The sequence below is a fragment of the Callospermophilus lateralis genome, chromosome 18 (genome assembly GCF_048772815.1).
Source record: "Callospermophilus lateralis isolate mCalLat2 chromosome 18, mCalLat2.hap1, whole genome shotgun sequence".
Taxonomy (NCBI): Eukaryota; Metazoa; Chordata; class Mammalia; order Rodentia; family Sciuridae; genus Callospermophilus; species Callospermophilus lateralis.
The window spans coordinates 17,296,034-17,318,142 of NC_135322.1; the positions used below are offsets into that span (position 1 = coordinate 17,296,034).

The 22,109-nt window shown below is 54.2% G+C and overlaps 1 protein-coding gene across 3 annotated transcripts; it reads right to left on the reverse strand.

The window, feature by feature from the left end:
• Positions 1–28: 28 nt before the first annotated feature.
• Positions 29–21,436, reverse strand: Kmt2b (lysine methyltransferase 2B). Of its 3 annotated transcripts, none has more exons than XM_076839655.2 (37): positions 21,068–21,436; positions 19,902–19,974; positions 17,640–19,657; positions 17,313–17,426; positions 17,070–17,220; positions 16,492–16,771; positions 16,260–16,315; positions 15,727–16,005; positions 15,243–15,337; positions 14,860–14,958; positions 14,606–14,719; positions 14,324–14,470; positions 14,125–14,220; positions 13,607–13,724; positions 12,946–13,059; positions 12,595–12,779; positions 12,431–12,520; positions 12,236–12,340; positions 12,035–12,108; positions 11,283–11,398; positions 11,095–11,186; positions 10,875–11,012; positions 9,855–10,013; positions 9,538–9,658; positions 9,381–9,459; positions 9,119–9,279; positions 7,813–8,040; positions 6,426–7,728; positions 6,260–6,337; positions 6,073–6,182; positions 2,129–2,266; positions 1,969–2,043; positions 1,689–1,866; positions 1,119–1,226; positions 925–1,008; positions 678–807; positions 29–589 (listed from the first exon to the last, which is right to left on the reverse strand). In XM_076839655.2, the coding sequence occupies exons 1-37, from the start codon at positions 21,434–21,436 to the stop codon at positions 314–316; spliced, it is 8,151 nt and encodes a 2,716-aa protein (XP_076695770.2). In that variant the 3' UTR covers positions 29–313. The 3 variants fall into 3 exon arrangements, with proteins under 3 accessions (XP_076695770.2, XP_076695769.2, XP_076695771.2); XM_076839654.2 differs by having other exon boundaries at positions 1,110–1,226; XM_076839656.2 differs by lacking the exon at positions 19,902–19,974 and having other exon boundaries at positions 1,110–1,226; positions 17,631–19,657; positions 21,068–21,131.
• Between the last annotated feature and the right edge of the window lie 673 nt (positions 21,437–22,109).

Sequence of the window (22,109 nt, forward strand, 5' to 3'; positions counted from 1 at the left end):
AAGACCACCTCTCCAAACATTGACAGACTTTATTGTGGGGGGTTCCCACCTGGGACCCCACCCTCTTAAATAAAAAAAGTGCATAGAAAAGAAGGGATTTAGAAACCTTTGTACAATATCTACATCCTGGGCCCCCAGGGCAGGAAGGGGGCAATTGCTGGAAGGGTAGAGGCAGGCCCCTTGCCGCCTGCATGTCCACATCCACTCTGAACAGGAGGGTGGAAGTGAGATGCTCTGAGGGACTAGGGATCCTTCAGGCTAGGGGCAGGATGGCAAGAGGAGTTGTGAGGAGTCGTGGTGGGCAGCCACGGCCTCAGTTAAGGAACCGTCGGCAGCGCTTGGCGCCACAATTGCAGGGCAGCTTGTTGCTGGCATCCTCAATGGGGAACTTGTAGTCATAGGTAAGTTCCTCACCACGCAGGATGCGGCGCAGGGCAAAGATGACAATGTGCTTCTGGCCCTCCACATGGATGACACGAGAGAAGCAGTTGGGCTCACATGAATGGTTGATGAAGCGGGCGGCATTGCCATGCATCGTGGCATCCACCACATCAAAGTCATCCATGCGGAACATGTAGCACCCGATGCCCTACAGAGATGGGTGGAGAGAATCAGGTGCTCGTCCCCAAGGACTGGCCCACTTCACCCACCTCATTCCCATGGCCTGTGCAGCCCACCTTCCCATCGTAGAACTTCTCCCGCTTGTCAGTCAGCACAGAGCGAATGACAATGCCAGAGTATTCAATGACCATCTCGCCGGCATCGATGTTGCGCTTACAGAACAGGCCTCGCCCATGGATGGCTGATCTGCCGTGTAGGATGGATAAGGGGAAACTCAGGGGGGCAGAGGGCCAGACACCATATTGCCCCCTACCAGGGCACCTGTCCATCCACCCAAGGGGCACCTCCCCCGACCCCACTAACCTGTAGACACCCACAGCCTCTTTGGACGTCTTTTTGAGGTGGCGAAAGCGCATGGCCATGGGCAGTTCCAGGCTGGTGGCACGTCTGGTGGGATACAGAAGTGTGGAATCCAGAAAAGAGGGCTCTCTTACCCCTGGTCACCCTCTTTAGGATTCTTTCAGACCACCCACAGCACCCCAGCTTACCCTCCATACCTGGTTGACCTGAGCTGCACCTCATCCTCTTCCTCGTCACAGGTGGCCCCCTCAGGGAGCACCCGGTGTTGGGAGGCCAGGAAGTTGAACATATCAAAGGTACACTTCCTGCAGGTGGGAAGGAGGGAGGGAGGGAGGGTCATACATTCCTTCATGCTGCCTACAGATTCTGTGGCCTTGGTCTGCTGCTGACAGCACAGGAGGAATATGCTGTTGAAGACACAGCAAAAGGGGAAATGATGGGCTTTATTCTTCTGATGTGAATGTTATGTTAGAAATAACTCTTGGAGTCAGGCATTGTGCAGGCCTATAATCCCAGCAACCTGGGAGCCTGAGATAGGAGGTTCACGAGTTCAAGGCCAGACTGTCCAACTTAGCCTGTCTCAAAAATGGGAGGAGGGGCTGGAGGTGTGGCTTTGTAGAGTACCCCTGAGTTCAATCCCCAGTACTGAAAAGAAAACAAACAACAAAACCCCACCACTCTTGGAGCAGCCTAGTGTCTTCTTCCCAGGACTTGGTTTCAATACTACAGACTCAGCTCCCACCCTTGAGAGCTCCCAGACCTCTCACCGGAGATAGACCTCAGCACGGGCAGCCCCATGGGGATTCAGGGGTGGTTCCTCCTGACCCTCTCCCTGCTGGTGGTAGCGAAACTTATAGTGCTGGCAGCGCTGGGCCCCAGGCAGTTGCTCTGCCAGGAAGATGACAGCATCATGGTGAATGCCCAGGAGCCTGGCCCCACTCATTCCTGAGGAGAGAGGTTGATGATGGATCAAATCCTGGAAGGCCCACCTTGCCCTCAGGGAGTTATCCCAGCCCCCAAGTCCCTGTGGATCTACCCCTTACTTACCACTAAAAGAGAGATGTCTGAGCCGTGCATGCCCTCGGGCCTCTTGCACTTTCTCAATCAATGTTCTCCACGCCCCTGGAGTAAGAGCAGTGCCAGAGTAGAGTCAGGAGGAGGTCTTGTGGGCCACTCTTCTTCCCTGCCACTACTGTTCCCAACTCACCCTCCAAGCTCTCTGCCTCCACACTGAAGCCATCCTCACTACTGATCTCAAAGCGCAGATGTGGGCCAGCCCGTTTTGGAGCCTGGTTCTCTTTGTCCTCTGGAGATGGAGGTTCTTCTTCAGAACTGGAGGCCTCACCTGGTCCCAATGAGCAGGTAAGAGGGCAAGGATCACCTTCCTGGAGTCAAAAGTCTCCAACATCCCACTGTACCCCCTGCAGACACCACTTTCCCTTCCCCCAGGCACACAGACTATGGAGTCCAATCACCCTCCTCCTGCTCCTTCTGCCCAGTGAGCCCTATAAAATGGACATAATTTTCTCAATGAGACATTCATAAAGGATTTCTTTCTTTTTTTGGTGGTGCTGGGGATTGTCTCTAGGTTGGCCTCAAACACCCTAAGCAAGCATGCCACCACCAGCCCAGAACATAGTTTCTCTTTTCTTTTTCGTACGGAGGATTGAAACCAGGGGTGCTCAACCACTGAGCTACATCCCCAACCCTTTTTAAATATTTTATTTAGAGAGAGGGTCTCACTGAGTTGCTAAATGCCTCACTAAACTGAGACTGGCTTTGAACTCACCATCCTCCTGCTTCAGCCTCCTGAGCTGCTGGGATTACAGGCATGTGCCACCCTGCCCGGCTTTTCTTTAATTTTTTTTTTTTTTAAATTGTAGATGGACACAATACCTTTTATTTATGTTATTTATTTTTATGTGGTGCTAAGGATCAAGCCCAGTGTCTCACATGCCTAGGCAAGCTTTCTACCACTGAGCTACACCCTAGTCCAGAACATGGGTTTTTCTAAGGGGCCTACAGTCCCTTTTCTTTTCTTTTTTGGTACTGGGGACTGAACCCAGGGGCACTCCACCACTGAGCCACACACCCCCAGTCTTATTTTGTATGTTATTTAGAGATAGGGTCTCACTGAATTGCTTAGCGCCTCACCATTGCTGAGGCTGGCTTTGAATTCACGATCCTCCTGCCTCAGCCTCCTGAGCTGCTGGGATTACAGGTGTGCGCCACCGCGCCCGGCTGCGGTTCCTTTTCTATAGGACTTCTCAACCATCAGAACAGTTTCAAAGAGGCATGGAGTGTTTGAACTCTGCAGGCCACACAAGATTGCTCACTCAAATCCAGTCTATCATAAATGCCCATATATCAATCATCATTGTTTTTCACACAAATTATAAATACTGGAAAATCATGTTTTGCAGGTTTTTTTTTTGGGGTTTTTTTTTTTTTTTTGCCATGTTGGGGATCAAACCCAGGGCCTTACAGATGCTAAACAGGTGCTCTAACACTGTCTACAGCCCCAGCCCTATATGCAGTAAGTTTCTACAAATATTGTAAGTAAGCTGGGCGTGGTGGAGCATGCCTATAATCCCAGGGGCTCAGGAGGCTGAGGCAGGAGGATTGCAAGTTCAAAGCCAGCCTCAGCAACTTAGCAAGGCCCTAAGTAGCTCAGCGAGACCCTCTAAATAAAATATAAAAAAGGGCTGGGGATGTGGCTCAGTAGTTAAATGCCCCTGGGTTCAATCCCCAGGACCAAAATAATAATAATAATAATAATAATAATAATAATAAATTATATATATATATATATATATATATATATATATATATATATATATTACAAGCATACATACTCATACACATAGAACCAAGTACACTATTCATTAAGGTATTTAAAAGACTTCTCAGGGGTTAATAGATTTTAGAGATAAGAGTAGGTGACTTGCTGACATAGAAGTGGATGTGACAGTTGTGGCCAAAGACAATTCCAAGGTTTGGAGCTTAAATGGAGAAAGGATAAAACTGCCACTGACTGCAATGGCGAAGAAAAAGAAGAACAAATTTGGGGTGAAGGTCAAGGGCTCAATATGGACATTATGGCTTTGGGTTGCCACTTAGAAAACTCCCCCTGCAACTTGCTGGTGGAAATGGCAAGGAAAGGAGGCAGCAGATTGCAAACTAGGAGTTCAAAGATTAGGTCTGGGTTGGGAAAGCAATATGGGGACTATCAGATTATAGATGTATATGTAAAGCCAGAAGAGAACATCTGGGAGTATAGATAGTCAAATCAAGGGCAGGACTCTGGGACACACCAAAATTGGCAGGTTGGGAAAATATAATGACTAGCTCTCAGTCTGTATCCTGTGGTGCCAGCATTAGCACTGGTACAGCTGTGTGCCCTCCCTCCTTGAGACATTCCTTCCCTGGCTTCTAGGACCCCACATTCTCCTCTCAGAGGTGAGAGCTGGTCATTATATCTGGGGTTCAGGGTCAGAGCACAAAAGCCTGAGTGGAATATGATTTAGAACAGCAGAACCCAATGGACACATTCTTGCCATATCACTTCTCAGGGGTATCCTGCCCACACACCCTCCCCAGCTCCAAGTGAAACTCTAAACCAGACCCTTGCTGTGTGTGTGACTCGTATCATCCCAGGACTCAGCACCCCAGGGTCCACCTCTAACCACTTCTAGCTCTTCTCTTACCTGCTCCCCATCCTCACCTCTGCACAATAGTGCTGACTGCAGGGCTCTTGCCCAGCTACTCTTTCATTTTTCCCTCACAGTACCCATCTAAACTGCAATGCACTTGTACTGCATTGTGTGTTTACTTCCTCTACCAAAACTTGGTATGGTCCCTAAGAGCAACGAATTCCTGTCACAGTTACTGCCATATCCTCATGTTGTCTCTGACCCCTAAGCAGCCTCTCAGTTAAGCAGTCTCAGTCCACCTTGCTCCACTTTCGTGCTCAACAGTTAATCTCTGTGTAATGAGAAAATCCAAACACCTGGACAGGATTGGGCCACAAATCCCAAGCAAGGCTGTTTGACCACCAACTGACTTGACTCTCCCCACTCTCGAGAGACTGCCCTTAAACAGAGAACTTCACTTCCAGCTTCACTGAATCCTGCAATCAAAACTACTCTGAGCGCCCCTATCATCTCCCAATTTCTGCTTTGATACCTATCTCACCTCTTCTCCTCCATCTCAGGAGTTACCTGTTTGAAGCTAACCACCATAAGTTCTCCCACTCGCCTTTCCTTCCACAAGCATCCTTTGGTTCATCTCAACCCTCACACCAAATACTTCTAAGCAGCTGCCCTACCTCCTCCCCCTCCTAATCCTTAGCTGAACTTTTGGGCAAGGTGCCTGATGTTGATTTTAGCTGCTTCTTTTTTTTTTTTTTTTTTTTAATTTATTTTTTAGTTCTCGGCGGACACAACATCTTTGTATGTGGTGCTGAAGATCGAACCCAGGCCGCACACATGCCAGGCGAGTGTGCTACCGCTTGAGCCACATCCCCAGCCCTGTTTTTAGCTTCTTCATTAGCCAATACCTTTTAATTCTGGATGGTGACACAATATCCTCCTCACCCCTGTTCCACCTGCTCATACCATACACTGTTCCCAGACTCCCAGTGGTGCTTCCTATGGCAGGTAGATTCCCAAATGACCACTCCCTTTCCTTGACCACTCTCTTCTGGTCCTCTTGTTCCTGGCCCCCTTATGGGTCCTATGGTCATCCTCTCTAGATGATCCCCAAGATGTCCATCTTTAGCTTGACTAGATACCTATCTCTCTGACCCTGGCAGACCAAGCTACCCTGGGCAGGTCAGACAAAGGACTTGAGGACTTTGCTGAAATGTTATTAAAGCTAAAATATCATTTTTATGTCTGTTTCTGCCACAAGGCCTTGAGATCCCCATGGGTATCTCTGTGACCATAGCACTTAGCCTTGGGCTCACAACCACTAGGTATATTCTCCTTTGTTTTCGGGTGCTAAAAATTGAACCCAGGGCCCCTCTAAAGTTAGTTATACCCTCAGCTACTGGTATGCACTTTTTAAAATTGGGTCAATTCAGGATGTGTCAGTCATCTAGTTAAGTCGAGCACAAGAAAAAGGCAATGAAAAGGAAAAACTGGTCCTTACCTGAATAGTGGTGCCACTGGGACTCAAGCAGCAGGTCTGGGGTACCATCAGGGGCCCGGGGAGGACCTGCTTCTGGAAGTGGCAGCAGAAGGGACCGTTCCTGGAGGGGCCTGTGAAGAAAGACCTGTTAGAAAAAGGAACAGAGGTCCCAGACTGGCCTCTAGGAAAAGGGGACCTAGCCACTCACCCAGAGCTTTCCTCCCCAGGATTATCCAGGTTGAGAACTCCTCGCACCGTCGGTGTTTTCATCCTCACTCGGCTAAACCTGGCAGGGAGAATCCATGAAAAGGACAAGCTGCCTTCTCCTGCCCATCATCCTTGCTTGCTGCCCCAACCTCAGGACACTCACTTACCCACTGCTACCAAGTCCTGGAACTTGGGGGACATCCTCCAAGGACTCCCCATCTTCATCTAGCCGGGGGGTTTTGTTTGGGGGAGGTGCTGGTGGGGAACGGCCAGAAAAGGTGGACACCCTTTTGACACGGATGGCCTGGCGAGGTGGGCTGGGGGGCCCACTGCTAAACACCAGCGTCAGTGGAGGCGGAGGCGGAGGTGGGGCAGGGCGAACTACGCCTACCCCTACCACTGGCAATACTCCAAGCAAGGGTCCTGGGGGCAGAGTCCAGGAGGTGGGGGTCGTGGGAGGAATGGTAGGGGGCAAAGGTGGCTGTTTTACTGGGGGTGGGACAGGTTCACCCTCCCCAGCCATCTTCACAAACACTTGCCCCAGCTTGTTGACAAGAATGATCTTGGATGTAGCAGGTTTAGGGGGCTCAGGAGCAGGGCCCAGGCTTAACACCCGAACTCCTGGGGCCCCAGGGAGCCAGGCAAATGTCCGGGTGGAATCGGCTGGGCTAGGGGGCAAACCTTGGGAGGGCTGGCTGCCATTTGCCATGGGAGGTGCTTGGGGAAGTGACTCCTCTCTGGGACCAGCAGCCCCCTCCCCAGGCCCCCCTAGGTTCTTCAACACAAAATCCACAATTTCTGATGGCAGGTCCTCAGGAGGTCGGGTCCTGTCCCCTGCAGCCCCGAGGACTCCAGATCGGCCCACTCCAGGCCCTGAAGGAGGAGTCCCCTGGCCCCGGGGTTGCTGGACTGCCTCGGCCTCGCTGTCTGTGCCATCGTCCACTCCATCCAGCTGTTCAATTCGGGGGACTCCCGGGAGGGTGCCAGGCGCCAGAGCAGGGCCAGACACCACTGTCACAGGGAAGTGGACATAGCGGGTAGTGGGGCTGTTCTCTTCCTCTGAGCTGTCCCCGGGGCCCTCATGGCTGCTCCCCACTGCCCCTGCAGCCACAATCTCTTCCTGGAAGGGCTCAGTCCCCAGTAGGCTGGCTGCAAAGTCCAGGTCAGCAGCACTCAGTCCTGATACAACTTCCATGTCCTCAAAGTCTGGGCCCAGATCTTCAGGGGGTGGTGGTGGAGATGGGGCCAAGCCAGGGGGAGCCAGCTCCCCTGAGGTAGGTGTGAGGGCTGTAATGACTGAGGTAGGAGGGGGCACCCTGAGCTGAGGGGACGTTCTGAGAGGAGGGGAGGCCCGCCTTGATGCTGGCGGCCTGGGAGTCAGGGGGCTAGGACGACGGGAACGTCTGGGTGGAGCTGGGAAGTCCGGGTCTCCCACAGTAGGGATGTGGTGGGTCAGAGAAGATGGACTTCCTGTGGTGAAAAGGGTCAGTGCGTCAACCAGTGGCTCCAGCCTCCCCAACTTCACCCTCCCCTGGACACTCCCCAAGTGCTCACCAGGGGAGGGCAGGGGGCCAAAGGAGACACCCCCCAAGGGCCTCCGGGATGGCGAGTAGTTGGGCACTTTGATTCGAGCCCCTGAGAAGGAGCGGGGGGCTGGAGGAGGAGCGTTGCTTGAATCTAGCCGGAGTGGGGGATCCAGACTCTGAACAGGCGAGTGATGCTCAGGAACTCCAGGGATTAGGGTATCTGTATCTGGTGGGGGATCCTCATGATATGGGGGCTCTGAAGAAGTAAGAGAACTGCATTAGGGGTGATCAGTCCAAGTGTCCCATCACAATACCCCCTTCATTTAAACTAAATACACCGTCCAGGACCTCAACCCTGAACTGGTCACATCATGTACTAGACTCCTGTCATCAACTGGGCCCCATCTGTGACACCTGTAAAACCTCTATGAACACCTGCATCAGGGTCCTTTCACGATGTCTCTTCCCCATCCTTGCTATCTCCCCACTTCCTAGTTGCCCACTGCTTTCTCTACAGTAGGCACCACCTGCCATGAGCTGCAGTGTCCTCTCTCCAGCATAGCCAGTCCTGCCACTTCCTACCTGCTCCGAGCATGCATGCCACATCAAACACATAAGCCTCATCCTGGTGTTTCAGGCTCTCCATTAACTGGCCCCACCCAGACTCTGCAAGATGATCTCTGCCTCTTCTCGACACTCCCTTCTCTCCTGTCAGGATGGATGCACCCTCCTCTTCTCTCCACTTCATATCATGCTCCAACTTGGAGTAAGACTGTTAACCCACAAATACAATCCACACTTCTTCCTCCTATTTGGCCCACAATGACCTCTCCCTTTTCTACTAATCTCTAAGTACATTCTTTGAGTCATCTAGCTCTAATCCCTCCCTGTCAGCATGGCTGTGAGGTTGCCAGTTGGGAAATAAGTAGATCCAGGTTCAAATTCCAGTTCTACCAATGTTACTGCAATAGCAAAAGTCCCCCATGAGATATAATACCACAGAACCCATACCTTCACCAGAGTTGGTGAAGCATTAAATATCATATAGCCCTAATCCAGGAACTAAAACCACTCCGCTTCTTACGGCTGTCCCCAAGTCACCACTCCTCTAAAGCTAGTCACAGGGTGTTCTCCCCCCAATCACTTCCTAGGAAATGCTGAGCACAGCCCTAGGCAGGTAATGCATGGCCAGTAAGTTATTATTATTATTTTTATTACAAACAAATAAGCACCTCCTGGAGTTTCTCCAGGGGAGCAGGGAAAGAGAGGCTGATGGATAACCATTTAGGGAGGGCAGCATCAAAAGAAAAGAATGGGATAGTACCGAGCCAGACCTGAGGAAGGGGCAGGGCTGTGCGCAATGGTCTGGTTCTCCTCTGCTGCCTCCAGGTGAACCGGCTCTTCCCTTGGCCCCCACGGCCGATACTCTAGAATTCGGCACCGATACCAGCAGCGCCTCCGAGCATCCACTGTGCTCCAGTACAGACGGGAGCACCTGGTAGGTGGAGGGTGTGGGATGAGAGGGTTAGGACAACTTGAAAAAAGGGATCCAGTCCTGAAGTTCCCCAACCCACTAATCACCCCTGGATTGCTCACTGGTAGCCAATGGGAAAGAGCCGTCCCTCACAGTCCGAGAGATCAGAGAGAGTACCCAGGGAGTCAATTCGGATGGAGCCTGTGGTGCAAACAAGAGATCAGGACGGGTAGTTGGACAAGCACGGTCAGAAGAGTAGGGAGAATCCAAGTGGCTTACCAATGAGCACATTGATGGCATCAGGTTCAAGGCCTGTCAAAAACTTTCGCTTAAAGTTGATGCCTTCAAAATCCACATAGACTCGGCGGAGAACATCAAACCCATCAGGGGTCACAATCTCCTGTGAAGTGGAAGGCAAATGGAGGTTGATTGGTGGGAGTGAGGGGAATGTGGGGGTATGTGAGGGGACAGCTATATAGGCCAGGACTGAATGGTCACGTCCGAAGCTTGTCCTAAGGACTGAGAGAGAACATACAAGGAGGAGACACTGAAAGTGCAATGGGCAGCTAGCTGTCTCCCCAACTGTCCTGGCCCACCTTGCCATCTAGGAGGTCTGTGTGTTTCTGGCAGAAAACCTTCTTGTCGTCCTGGAAGATGCAGTAGCTGGCTCGGGCACACATGAAGTGGAAGTTACTGAGGCAGGAGGACAGGCAGCAGCCCACTGTGGCGCCAGGCTTCAGGCAGAGCTCACAGCGCTGCAAAGGGAAAGGGCTGTTGAGTGGACAAGCCAGGTACTAGAGCCAGGGTCTCATGCCGGGCACTGCTGATTCTAGGATTCTGCCTAACCCAGCACCTCCCTCAACAAAAGCTCTCACTAGGCTAAACCTCTTCCTTGATCAGGGCGAGGAGCACATCCAAACCATTTCAGGGCCTTTTTTTTTTTTTTTTTAATGTTTTAGTTTTTATGTGGTGCTGAGGATCAAACCCAGTGTCTCATGCATGCTAGGCAAGCACTCTATCTCTGAGCTACAACCCTAGCCCTGCATTTCAGGGTTTTGAAACAAAGCATTATTAGACAACTTGAAAAAAAAAAAAGAGAAAGATTAACAATAGGCAACACTTACTGAGTGACATTTAGCATCTTCCTTTCCTCACACTGTTCGAATGTGGAGCCTGCTTTACTCTATCTGGTCTTCACAACTAACCCCTGCAGTCAGAATCTCCATCATCCAAGCGCTGATGAGCACTTGGCACTCTCTGAGGCCTGCCCCAGGCCAGACAGTCCATGGGGGCAATTCTGACCCAGGTACTACCTCATCACTTCATGGGGGCAGAGTGAGCATAAAATGCCACGGTATAGCACATCTAGTACAGGTTCAATCAACAAGACTAAAAAGACTAAAGCCTAACTTTAGTCCCCCAAGGCTTCAGGCTCAAATTATGGCCAGATCTGTCAGTGTAGCATCAGAGTCCTGGAACAACCAAGAAAGGTATCTAGAAATAGCAGTCAAAAGACACATCCTGGTAGAAAATGTGAAGTAAGAGCTGCTTCCGCTAAAGGCAGGGACCTATCTGAGACCCCAGGGCTGCCCTTCTCTCCAGGACCCAGCCCTCACCATCTGCCTCCCTCGAGCCACAGCAGCATGCACGTTCTTGAGGGAGCCATCGTTCTCCTCAAACACTTCAGCTGACCAAATAGCACAGTTGACATGTGTCCACTCATTCTGCCCGATGTACAGAAGCCGCCCCGCTTCCTATAGGCAGAAGAGGAATTGTATGATGGAGGAGGGAGCTTCCAGGGCCCCACAACCTGAGGCTTCATACAGCAGCCCTCACCTTGGAGTCCGCATCCCCATATTTGAGGCAGAGTGCACACTGACGGGGGTCCTCCAGGTGTGAAAAAGCAGCAGGATCCTTGCACTGGAAAGCTGGAAAGAATGCAGAAAAAGAAGTCCAAGAATCAGGATCAGCAGACTAGCCCTCAAGCTCAAAGGCACTAGCTTCCAGCACCCACATTCCAGTACCTGCTGAAGGATCCCCTGGAGGCTGCCCTGATTCTGGGGTCTCAGGTTCCTCCTGTCTCCACTGAGCATACACATGGTCCAGGGATGGGGGCAACACCGCATTGGGAAGGACTCCGCTGTGGACAGGCAAGGTTAGCATCTGATATGTCTAACAAGGACAGCTGGACTGGGGCCCACCCACAACATCAGTCTAAATGTGCCATGACACTCTTTGTCCTCTCTCCATGTGGAAGTTTTCTTAGTCTCCCAAATAAGCCAGGTCCTCTTGTGCCTCCTTTGATGTAAGAAATACTGTTCTCCTCAAGCCTGAAATAATCTTCCTCCACCTCTCAGCTCAGATATCACTGCTTCCAGGAAGCCTTTCTGATCCCCAGCCTCCAGCAGGTGCCTCCTTTAGGCTCCCACAGCCCCCTGGATTTCCCCATTGCCACCCTACCCATCTAGATCATTAATACCTGCCCAGCACCCCAAACGTGAGCTCTTTAAGCAGAGTCCAATCTTATTTGCTCACTGCTCTGTCCTCAACTGTCTTATATAAAGTAGAAACAAAGCAAGAGCTAACTTACACAACCTGAGTCTTTGCTAGTCCACAACCGCCAGGCAATCTCATCCTGGTTTCACCACCCTCTTCTTTAGCCTCAACCCTAATTCTGATCCTTATCTATTTTCAGCCCAGCTTGACCCTGGATTTGTAGGTGCCCCTGTCTTTGCCCTCACTCCCTGGTTCCCTCCTGCTACCCAGCCTTGCTCACTTTGGCAGCCGGGTACTCCGTCGCCAGTACTTGGGGTCGTGGGCGTCGAACCAGCCGAACGCAGATTCTAGCAGCTGGGGAGTGGGTTAACAGGATGAGAACTGGCTTCCCCAAAAGTTGGTGGGGGCAGGATCTGATGAATCCACTCTCTCCCCCCACTACCATTCAACCGCCCTAGGAACAACATCCCCCAGTGCTTACCTTCAATAGGAGCCCCTTCATCTGGCTTCCTGCCCGGCGCTCTGGGGTCTCTCCTTCTTCTGAGTGCCTCATCAGGATGCCCACCATGTCCTCCATGAAACTGTGCTGTAAGGGGGTTTGTCAGGGTCTGAGCCCCAACCCTAACCCACAGACCTAGCCCTACCCTCTCCTCTTTCCTCCCCATGTCCCACTCACCACAGACTTATAGTGGCCATCCTCGAAGCGCTGACCCACAGCTTGCAGATCACAGGGACCTGGGTGCAGTTGTTTCCCATCCTGCCCACACTGCAAATAGGAAAAGTCAGCAGGGCTGGTGCTGGGCCTGGCCCCACCCATCCTGCCTCCTGGGCCCTCCAGACCTGGGTGCACAGCAGCAGTGGGCCTGCCACCTTTGAGCTCAGCAGGCCCTGGAGCACCTGGCGCAGGCCCCCCTGTAGAGCCCCACTCAGGGCCTCTCGCCAGCGGGGCTGTGTGGCCCCAGCACATGGTCCACACGTGTACAGCACCGAGTCTGGCAGCCCGGAGAGGATCTCATAGTCTTCATCTAGAACAGCCGGGCAGGAGAGGAGAATATGTTTTGGGAGGATGGCAGAGGTCCTAGGAGCCCCTAGGCCATGAAGAACACTTAGCCACATGTTGTCTGAGGACCTGAGGTGGGATAAGGATCCCCCTAGGGCTGAAGCTACACCCCAGGTACTCTGCCTACTCACCTGAGAGCCCCTCACACTTGGCATGCACCCAGTGGTCACATTGTGCGCACTGCATCATTTTGCTCTCATAATCATTGTCTTCGTAGCAGCGTGTACAGATTGGGCAGTAGTTTCCTAGAGGAAAAGGGAAGCAGGGAAGAGTCAGAGAGGCTGGAGTTACTCCCTACCCCTCACAGTCCCTGTGGAGAGCTTAACCACACCTTGACTGCTATGTAGGAGGCACCCATTATGCCTGTCTCAAGTCCCTAATAGTCCCCCCACACTGGCTGAAGATGAAGCCTCTTTTCTAACTCTGCAGCCCTGATGCCCTTCAGAAACCAGGGTCTTGCTAAATGTGCTGCTTGAACAAATTAGGAAAAAGTCCCAAGTTTTTGAATTGCCAACTGGAGATTGAAGTTTATAGATAGGATCTCAGAAACTGACCAAGAGTAGGGTCCCAGGCCCTTTATTCCTACCACCCTCAGAGGGGCTGTGTCCCTCTTTTAAATGAACTTCTGTGGGAGGATATTCTGAATGAAAAAGTTATGTAGCTAGAAGGTAGAAAGCCACTAGACTATCTGTTCCAACTCTTGCTGGCAGAGGCCCTATGTTGGACCCTATATCAGGAGCCTGGCCTCCTCCCCTCTGGTCCTCCAGTCCCCATTTTCCTGGCAGGTCCCACCTTTCTCATAGAGCTGGGTGCATCTGGGGCAGAGGCTGTAATCTCCAGACCACTCAACATCCCAGTTTTTCCCTGGAGTTGCCCCACAGCTCTTGCAGCGCACACAGGCCGAACAGATCTGGGAGAGCAGGGTGATATTAGGAAGAAACCAGACATTGGGCTAAAGCAATACAACAGGGAAGATAGGTGAGGAGAAGTGAAGGGAACAGATGAGGAAGGACAATAAGAGGAGAAGAGATTTGTGGGGGAAACAACGAGGAAGAGGAGAGGGGCAGAAATGGACATCAGGCTATGGCAGGTAATGCTGAGCCTGGGAATGTGGAATGCACCAGCTCCTAAAACCATTACATCAAATTCTGCATCTAAATCTTGTCTGTGAAAATTTAAAGAGAAAATATTAATCAAATTCTCAAAAGTGATGCCAGCCCTCCCCTCCTCCTGAGAACCCTGGGGCGAGTCGAGGGTGGTGGTGGCATAATTACACTACCATAGTGAGGGTTGTGAGCCTCATCTCTCACCCAATGGCGTCTTTTACGTGTGGCCCGGGTTGGATAACTGGGCCCCAGGCAGGCTGGATGGTAAGCATGGCGGCATCGCTCACACTCCAGAAGGTGCTACGGAATGTTGGAGAAAGATGGCAATGGTAAAACCTATCGGCATAGGGATATACCCCTCTCGCATGCCTCCACCTATTCCAGGCTGGCCCCTGTGCCCAACCTTAGATCCCCTGCCTTTGCGCCCACAGACATGGCAGAACTTGCAGCGGCGGCAGCACCAGCTATCATGATGCTGAGGCAGGGGCCGTTCAGCCTCTTCCAGGCAGAATGGGTGGAAAGGGTCACAACAGACTTGGCAAAACACCAACTGGAGGTGGGGTGAGAAAGAGCAAATGATGGGCACAGTGTGAGGTTAGAAGGCCAGGAGATGAGATGGCCCCAATAATCAGGAAGGGCCAATGAAGACTTGGGGGGGGTCTGTGAAAAGAGGGAGAACACCAACCTCATGTAGGCCTTTGCTGGCACACAGCAAGCACACCATTGGGGGCCCCCCTGGGACAGAAGTGAGCACGCTCAGGCCACCCATCAGCCACACGTTCTCTAGGTCACAATCCTCCTGGGGGAAGAGGGGACACAGGATTGCAGAATAGCCAGGAACCTAGGTCAGATCCATCCTTTAAGCCCTGGCTACTCTGACACAAGCAAAAAGCTTCTTCCAACTACAAACCCTACAACCAGCCCCCCTCGCTGACATACCTTAAAATCCACACGGACCCGGTGCACACCATCTGGGGACTTCTGTTTTCCCGTCCAGCCATTGGGAAAAGAAGCAAAGTGGCTAGGGCCCAAAGCATCCTAAAGAGGGATAAAGAACTGGTCAGAGGCTGCCCATCTCACCCTCTCTGCAGACTCCCCTCCTCAATGCCCTTCCCCTAGCCTGCCAAACCCTGACCTTTGCCCAGACTCCACTCTGCTTTCCATATAGGCAAGGCCTGACTCATCCCTTAAGGCCTGTCCTCTGGTGTGGACACACCACAGTACTCCGGTGTGCCCGTCACCCTGACTTGCCAGGTAGCTCCTGGAGGGCAGGAGCCATGCCTCACACAGGGCTCGGGGTTCTCGAAGCGGGCCGTGCTGACCTTGTCCAGGCGCCTTCGAGCCTTGAGCTGCAACACAGGCTGCAGGGTGGGTTTGCGGGGCCGGCTCTGCTCCTCAGGTTCTGGTGCTGGCAGCTCTAGGCAGGACACGGGAGCAGTGAGACTTCCCCATCTATACCCCATGATCGTCTTCTACAACCCCAATGTTACCTAGATTACCAAGGCCTTCTTTAACTAAGACCCACAAGGATGACCCTGAGGCCCTGCTCAGTAAGTTCAGTGAGATCCTCACATACCACTTCTGTATATTCTCCTAAAACTACCTCCTCCTCTGTTCTCAGCCACCCTCTCAAGCAGACTGATAAGAGCCCTGGTGCTGAATGCCTTGCCGCTTGCACGTAGCCCAGAAATGGAGCACTTGCCTACCATACGCTAAGCCCTTAGTTCCATCCCCAACATGGCCAAAAAAAAAAGAGAAAAAGAAACAACCGATTGCTTGATGGAGAAAACATAAAGTAGTCCATACCATTTTCTCTGGGGGTCCGACGCCGAGGAGCAGGAGGACCCCCGGGCTCTGAGTCATCCGAGTCCTCGAAGATATCATAGGAAGGTCGCTGTTTGACGCAGCGCCGGGCTGACTTGCGCTGCAGTAGGAGGGAGTCCTGCTCCTCGGGTCCTGGGGGGGCCACCACCTCCTCCCGGGGCCCCCCAGTTCCCGCCCCCCGACGTGGGCCTGGAGGACCCGGGGAGGCCTCAGGAGATTCATCCGAATCCCAGGGCAACAGCGTCTTCACTATCGTCCGGCCTGTGGGAACAGGGGACTTAGTAGGATTTGAGCTTAGCTGGGGACATGGGACAATGAGATAGAAAAAAGACAAGAAAGAAGTGGGGCAGACAGAATGAATATAGGAGGAGTTATGATACATTTGATGGGGAAGAAGACAGACAAAGGCAGAGAACTGCAAAGATAACGAGGAAGAGCAAATAAAACGTGGCTTCCTCCACACCACAAATCTACATAAGGTTTCGTGAAAAAAAATGCTCCTCAAACCTGGTTACCTTTTTTGGCCAGCCGTTCCATCTTACGAGCCTCTATCTTGTCACACTTTCGGTATCTGGGGAGGGGAGCAGCACGTCACCAGGGTAGGGGACTGGTGGTCTGGGGGAAGAGAGGAAGCTCTCCACAAGGATGCCAATCCCACTGCTCTGGCTGGGCAGAAAAGGGGCTGGGGTAGGAGGTCTGGATCACGAACAACCCCAGGTGGGAACAAGGCCACCCCCAGCTACTCACACACAGCACTGCTTCTTGGTGTTGGGGCCCCCAAATTTGGGCTTATCCAGGCAGTTGACACAGGACCCACAGTCCTGCACACGCAGGCAGCCCCGACAGTGTCCACACCGGGCCATCCGCATCTTCTTGCCGTGGTGGGAGGGCAGTGAGCGCCGGGGTGTGTGGGTCAGGGTCCCTCCAGACCCTGTAGGCTCCAAGTCTCCCCCAGGTCCAGCTGATTCCACTTTCCCCCGCCGGGACCGGGATGGGACACTCTCAGTCTCAGATGCTGATGACGTATCTATTGCAAAAGGTAGAGTGGAAATGGAGCCACAAAGCCACCAGGCATCCTGCCTCATTTTCCTGTTCTCCCTCAAGTTCCATTCAGCTGGCCCTCTGGCCTCTACTTTCCCATGCTGATAGGTTCTAGATGCTCCCGAGTCAACCTGCTTTGTCAAAGATCCAGCATTTCAGTTCATTGGCCATCTAACTCCAAGCCCCCCAACTAGGCTCCCTCTCTTCTAGCTTCCTGGTATGCTTGATCATACACAAACCTGAGGTGGCTGTCAAGAACTCACCCCCCAAATTAACCCCCCTACCCTCTGTGGCGAGATCTTGCCGGTCCCGGAGAGGGAGGGCACTGAGGCGGGGAACATCTTCAGGTACCATGGCCCGGGCCTGACCAAGGGCTACAGCAGCATGACGGCACACGTGTTTGATACGGGGGCCTTGCACAGGTGACTCAGGGCCCTGGGAGAGGAGCAACCAGAAATAAGTGTGGGCAATGGTTCCCTGTGTTCCGTAACTAGCCTACTTCTGAGAACCCTCCTCCAACTGCGTACCGAGGCGCGCTCTCTCTTGACTTCCACGGACTCATCTTCAGACCTGACACAGCCTCTGTCTGGGGTCTGCTTGACAGTCCCCATAGCCTCTTCCATTTGCCCTCCAGGGCTCAGCTGGTAGGGGAATAAACAGGGTCAGGATCTGGGAAGTAAAGACAGATGGGGACAGGGGAATAGCCATAGGGAAGGAATAGGATCGAGGACAAAACAGGACACTAGAGGATAAGGGAAGAACTGGTTCTGAAGGCTGCTGACAGTGCTGAATAGTGTCTAAGGAGGCAGCTGGATGAACTAGGGAAAAGGGCCTGGCCACAGCACCTTGCTCACCGGCATGGCCGCTGCCACCTTCTGCTGCTGCTGTTGGTCAATCTTGAAGAGCTGTACCTTGGCTCTCTTGAGAAGGCTGAACATTTTCTCCTCCACCCCAGACAGTGGTAGGGAACTCAGGCTGGTCATGCGGGCCTTTTCCAGTGGTGGTGTATGCTGTGGTGATGGCTGCGGCTGCACTTGTGGCTGCTGGGGTGGTAGTGCCTGGGGCAGTAGCTGGGTCTGCATGGCCTGCAGGGGCTGTTGTAGCTGAGCCTGAGGCTGAGGCTGCTGCCCATTGCTTAGAGGTGGAGCCCCACTGGGGGGCACCTCAGCCTTAACAGGAGTGGTGACCACAGGGGCAAATCGAGGCAGGCTGAGGTGGTTGGTTCGGCCCACTGCCCGTGGCTCAGGCTCAGCTGGAGAATCATCGGCAGGAGGTGGCTCTGGCTCAGGGGCTTCAGGAGCCCCAAGAGGAGTAGTAAGCACCGATTCATAGATCTTCAGGTGGGCTTCGCTGGGGGTAAACTGTGGGGCCCGAAGAAGTAGGGGCCTCCGGGAAGGTGTGGCAGGGGCAGGTGGTGGAGATGGGGCTGGTGGAGGGGCGGGGGGAGGAGGAGGCGGCTCCCGGGTTAGTGAGGTCCATCGAAATGTGGGTTCCCTTAAGATGGACCGCCTCTTCTCAGGGAGTGGGACTGGGGTAGATGGGGGAGTTGGAGCACGTGGTGGAGAGGGAGCTGGTGCTGGTTCCTGGGGAACAGGTGGGGAGGTGGCGATGGGAGGTCGTAAAATAGGTGAAACCTCCACCTTTGGGGGCTTGGGAGGGTCTTCATCCATAAATCGTCGGGGTGTCTTGATGACACGGGAGGAGCGGGCACTCACCACAGGCATAATAAACTGCCGGATATTCTTCAGGAAGGTGGTACTTTTGGGGGCCACTGTGGGACTGTCTTCTGAAGGGCCTCCCATGGTGGTAGTGGGGTTTGGAGTGGGAGGAGAAGTACCCTCTGGTCCTGCCCGAGCAGCTTCCCGCTCTGCTCGTTGGCTGGGAGTCAGGGGAGGCCGGCCCCTCTTCCTGGAGCATGTAGCTGGGACTGCAGGAGGTGGGGACTCTTCTCGCTCCTCTGGGACCAGAGGTGGTGGAGGGGTTGGTGGTGGAGGGGGAGACACTGGGACCGGGGTTGGTGGAGGGCAAGGTTGAGGGGGAGGAGATGTTGACGGGGGTGGGAGAGGAGGAGGGGGTGGAGGGGCTGGAGGAGTTAAAGGTGGTGATGGTGGTTTTGCCTCCTCCTTTTCCTCAGCTAGCATCACCTCTTCCTCAGCCTCAGCTTTCTCTTCCTTCTCCTCTTCCTCCTCATCCTTTTCTTCTTCTTTCTTCTTCTCTCCTTCCTCCTCTAGCTTCTGCTCCTGCTTTTTGCAACAAGGGCCCCCTCCTTGTCCAGATTCAACTCTTCTTTGGGGATCATCCTGCCAACTTTCCCCATGTCGACCTTGACCCTGACCTGATTCAAGTCCCAAGGACAACTGTCCCATCTTCACTTTTTTGGCCTTTGAAACAAACTTGATCACGAGGGGGAGCCCACCTCGGCCTCTGCCCCTGCCTCCACGGCCTCCTCTCCCAGACTGTCCTCCACGTTTGGGGGTCCCAGGTCCTGGGCCAGGCCCCTCCTTGCACTTCCAACTGCCAGTTCGGTGTTTTACTGGAACCACAGGAGGTGGGGGTTCAGGTTTAGGGATTGTCACAGCCGCTTCTGCTACCACTACTGCTTGCTGCTTCTTCCGGCAGGGGCCTGCTGGCCTTCCTGGGGGCCGTCCCCGAGACCGACGTGGGGTGGAGGGCTCACATGCCCGGCTTCGGGGGGCTGGGGGTGCCTGGGCCCGCCGGAGAAGTTCAGTCAGTGCCTGTACCATCCGTTCTGTGCCCTCCTCACCCCGTTTCCGGGCAGGGGTCTTTGGGGGGGTAGGTGTCACATCTGATAGGCGAGGAGGAGGAAGAAGGGTCGTCTTATGTTTGCGGCCCCGACCTCGGGGGGCTCGACCTAAAAGGAGAATAGGTGTGGGGAGATAGGTCAAACTGGCCCTGCAGACTGAGGAAGGTACTCCAGAAGGGCAGAAACTAAGTCCTACTTATCAGTTTCCCCCACAGCCCAGTCTATCTTGGACTCTGAACACAGGACATACTCAGTAACTGACGGAGACTAGCAGAACAGGGAAGAACTGACACAAAGGGCAAGAATAACATTTTTGTAAAGCTACAGAGGTAGAGTTTCCCCCATCACTCACCTCGCTGGGATCGGAGCGCAGAGCGCAGGGAACTGGGGGCCACATCTTCATCTGAATGAAAACCCTGAAACTCCTGATTTAGGGGACCGGGTGGAGGGGAGAAACAGCAGTCAGTGCCAAAGCCCTGGTTCCACCTGGGACTCAAGGTATGGAGAAACATCCCCAGCTTACCCCTTAATGTACCTCTGCCTATTTATAAAATAAATGGACAAGAAGGTCTTTCCCTACAAATGGAGGCACAAGGTGTTTCTAAACTCCCCTCCCCAGTGCCAGGCCAGACAAGCACAGCCACCAGGGGTTCCTGGCCCAGAAGAAAACACAACAGTGTCACCTCAGGTTAGGCAAGTAAGCCCTACACCAATGGCCATCTTCAACTCAAAACAAATTGGAACCTCCATTTACACCCTTTCAGGCCACTTTCTTCCTGAAGATGGGAGTAGGGACACCCAAGGAGGGGAAGGAGCAAGCATCAAATGGTTTATCATATCAGGCTCCACTGAGTCCTCAGGTGATTAATAGGGGTCCCAGCAATACAGTCGACACTCTCTTGCTTTTTCTGAAAGGTTAGGGGAATAAATCCTGAGCTGAACTCAGACCAGGCAGAGTGCCCAGTCTCAGCCTCCCTTTCATTCTTCTTCAAACCCTGTCCCAAGAAGCCCTCCACCACTCTACCTTAAGATCAGCAGAAGAACTGGAGCACTGGTGAAACTAGGGATGTGTCAGAGATTGAGGTCCTGGGGGAAAGCCTACAGCTAAGAGCTCTGACTGCTCTAGTCTCTAGTCCACTAAAGCCATGCTGCTGCTGTTGCTGCCGTCGCTGCTGTCAACCACCACTGATTAGGCGTGCAGTCCTCATGGCCTTCTCGCCCACACTTCTACTCCCCTAGTCTTGCTACCAAGAAGGATCAGCCCAACACACTTTGGCAAGACCTGTCTGGGGCCCAAGAGGCTAGCTGCAGACAGGGCTTCTCTATCCACTTTCAGAGGCCCTATCCACCCAAAGCTCTCTGCAGACTACCTCCTTCCATGCTTGTTCCCAGAAGCCTTTCCTCCACAGAAGCTCTGAGGATCCCACTTGCCCACGCCACCCCAAGGGGGCACCCAGGTCCTGTAAGCCCCCCGGCCTCCGCCCCACCCGGCGCGGGGGACGCCTCCGACTACCTCACCTCATCGTCGGAATCCCCGTCACTGCTCTCCTCCTCTGGCACGCAGCCTCGGCCCGGCCCCGGGCCCCAGCCTCGGCCCCGGCCCCGGCCCCGGCCCCGCTGAACGCGCGGGCCGGCCCACAGGCGGCGGAGCCGGCGCAGGCCCCGGCGGAACCCCAGCAAACGGAGCAGGGCCGTATCTTCCCCAAGCTCGGCTCCGCCCGGCCCCGCCGCGCCGCCGCCGCGCCGCAGAGCTACCCGCACTCTTTCGGCCCCGCTGCCCCGTCCGCCGCGGCCCCCGCCCCCGCCGGAGCCCCGCGGCCGGCCCGGGAAGCGGCCCCGCGCGGAGCCAGGCCCCGGGCAACTGCCGCCGCCCGCCGCCGCCGCCATCTTGGCACCGTGAGAGGGGCCGGGGAGGCGGGGGGAGGGGCGGCCCGTGCGCAGGGTCGGGGGGAGGGGAGCGGAGGAGGGGCGAAGCGGGGCGGCTGCGGCTCACGACAACAACCAGCGCCGCCGCGGGGCTGGCGGGAGCCGGGGGCTGGGCCGGCCACGCGCAGGGCACCACGGGAGCGGGAGTCCGGGGCCGGGCGGCCGTCACCCTCAGACCGCACCTGAAGAGAGCACAGACCCTGCGTCCGGGCCGTAGAGGGGCGAGGCGCAGGGGCCTCCGGGAAATGTAGTCCAAACGCCTTGCTCCTTCCGCCGGCGGCTCGGACGCGAGAGCTGAGAATACGGGGTTCCCGACTGGGACCCGGAAAACCAGTTCCCCGTCTCCGGGAGGTGTGGTCCGCGCCCCAGACTCCTCCCATTGTTCTTGTCGGAGCCAGCGGTCCGAATGGACTACCACTCCCAGGGTGCCGCGGGCTTCAGATCCTGGGAACCCGGCAGACGCTGGCAAATGAAGTTAGCCAGTACGGGAGGCGTGGGCTGGGGAAGGGGCGGCAGCAGAGGATTAGTTTCAGGTCTAGGAGCGACTCGGGAGCCGTTCCGTCGCGTGTTGAGGCACGATGGTTGTGCGCTCAGGGAGAGGAGACGAGTAACCGAAAGCAGAGCCGGAGCATGC

Bases quoted from the DNA above. Each gene is read 5' to 3' on its own strand.
- Kmt2b (XM_076839654.2), bottom strand. From the start codon at position 21,436: ATGGCGGCGGCGGCGGGCGGCGGCAGTTGCCCGGGGCCTGGCTCCGCG. The intron at 14,959-15,242 runs GTCAGCACGGCC...ATCCCTCTTTAG, and splicing joins CTCGAAGGCGCCTGGACAAG to GATGCTTTGGGCCCTAGCCA. The intron at 10,014-10,874 runs GTGAGGGCTGGG...TTCCCTTTGCAG, and splicing joins TGGCTCGAGGGAGGCAGATG to CGCTGTGAGCTCTGCCTGAA.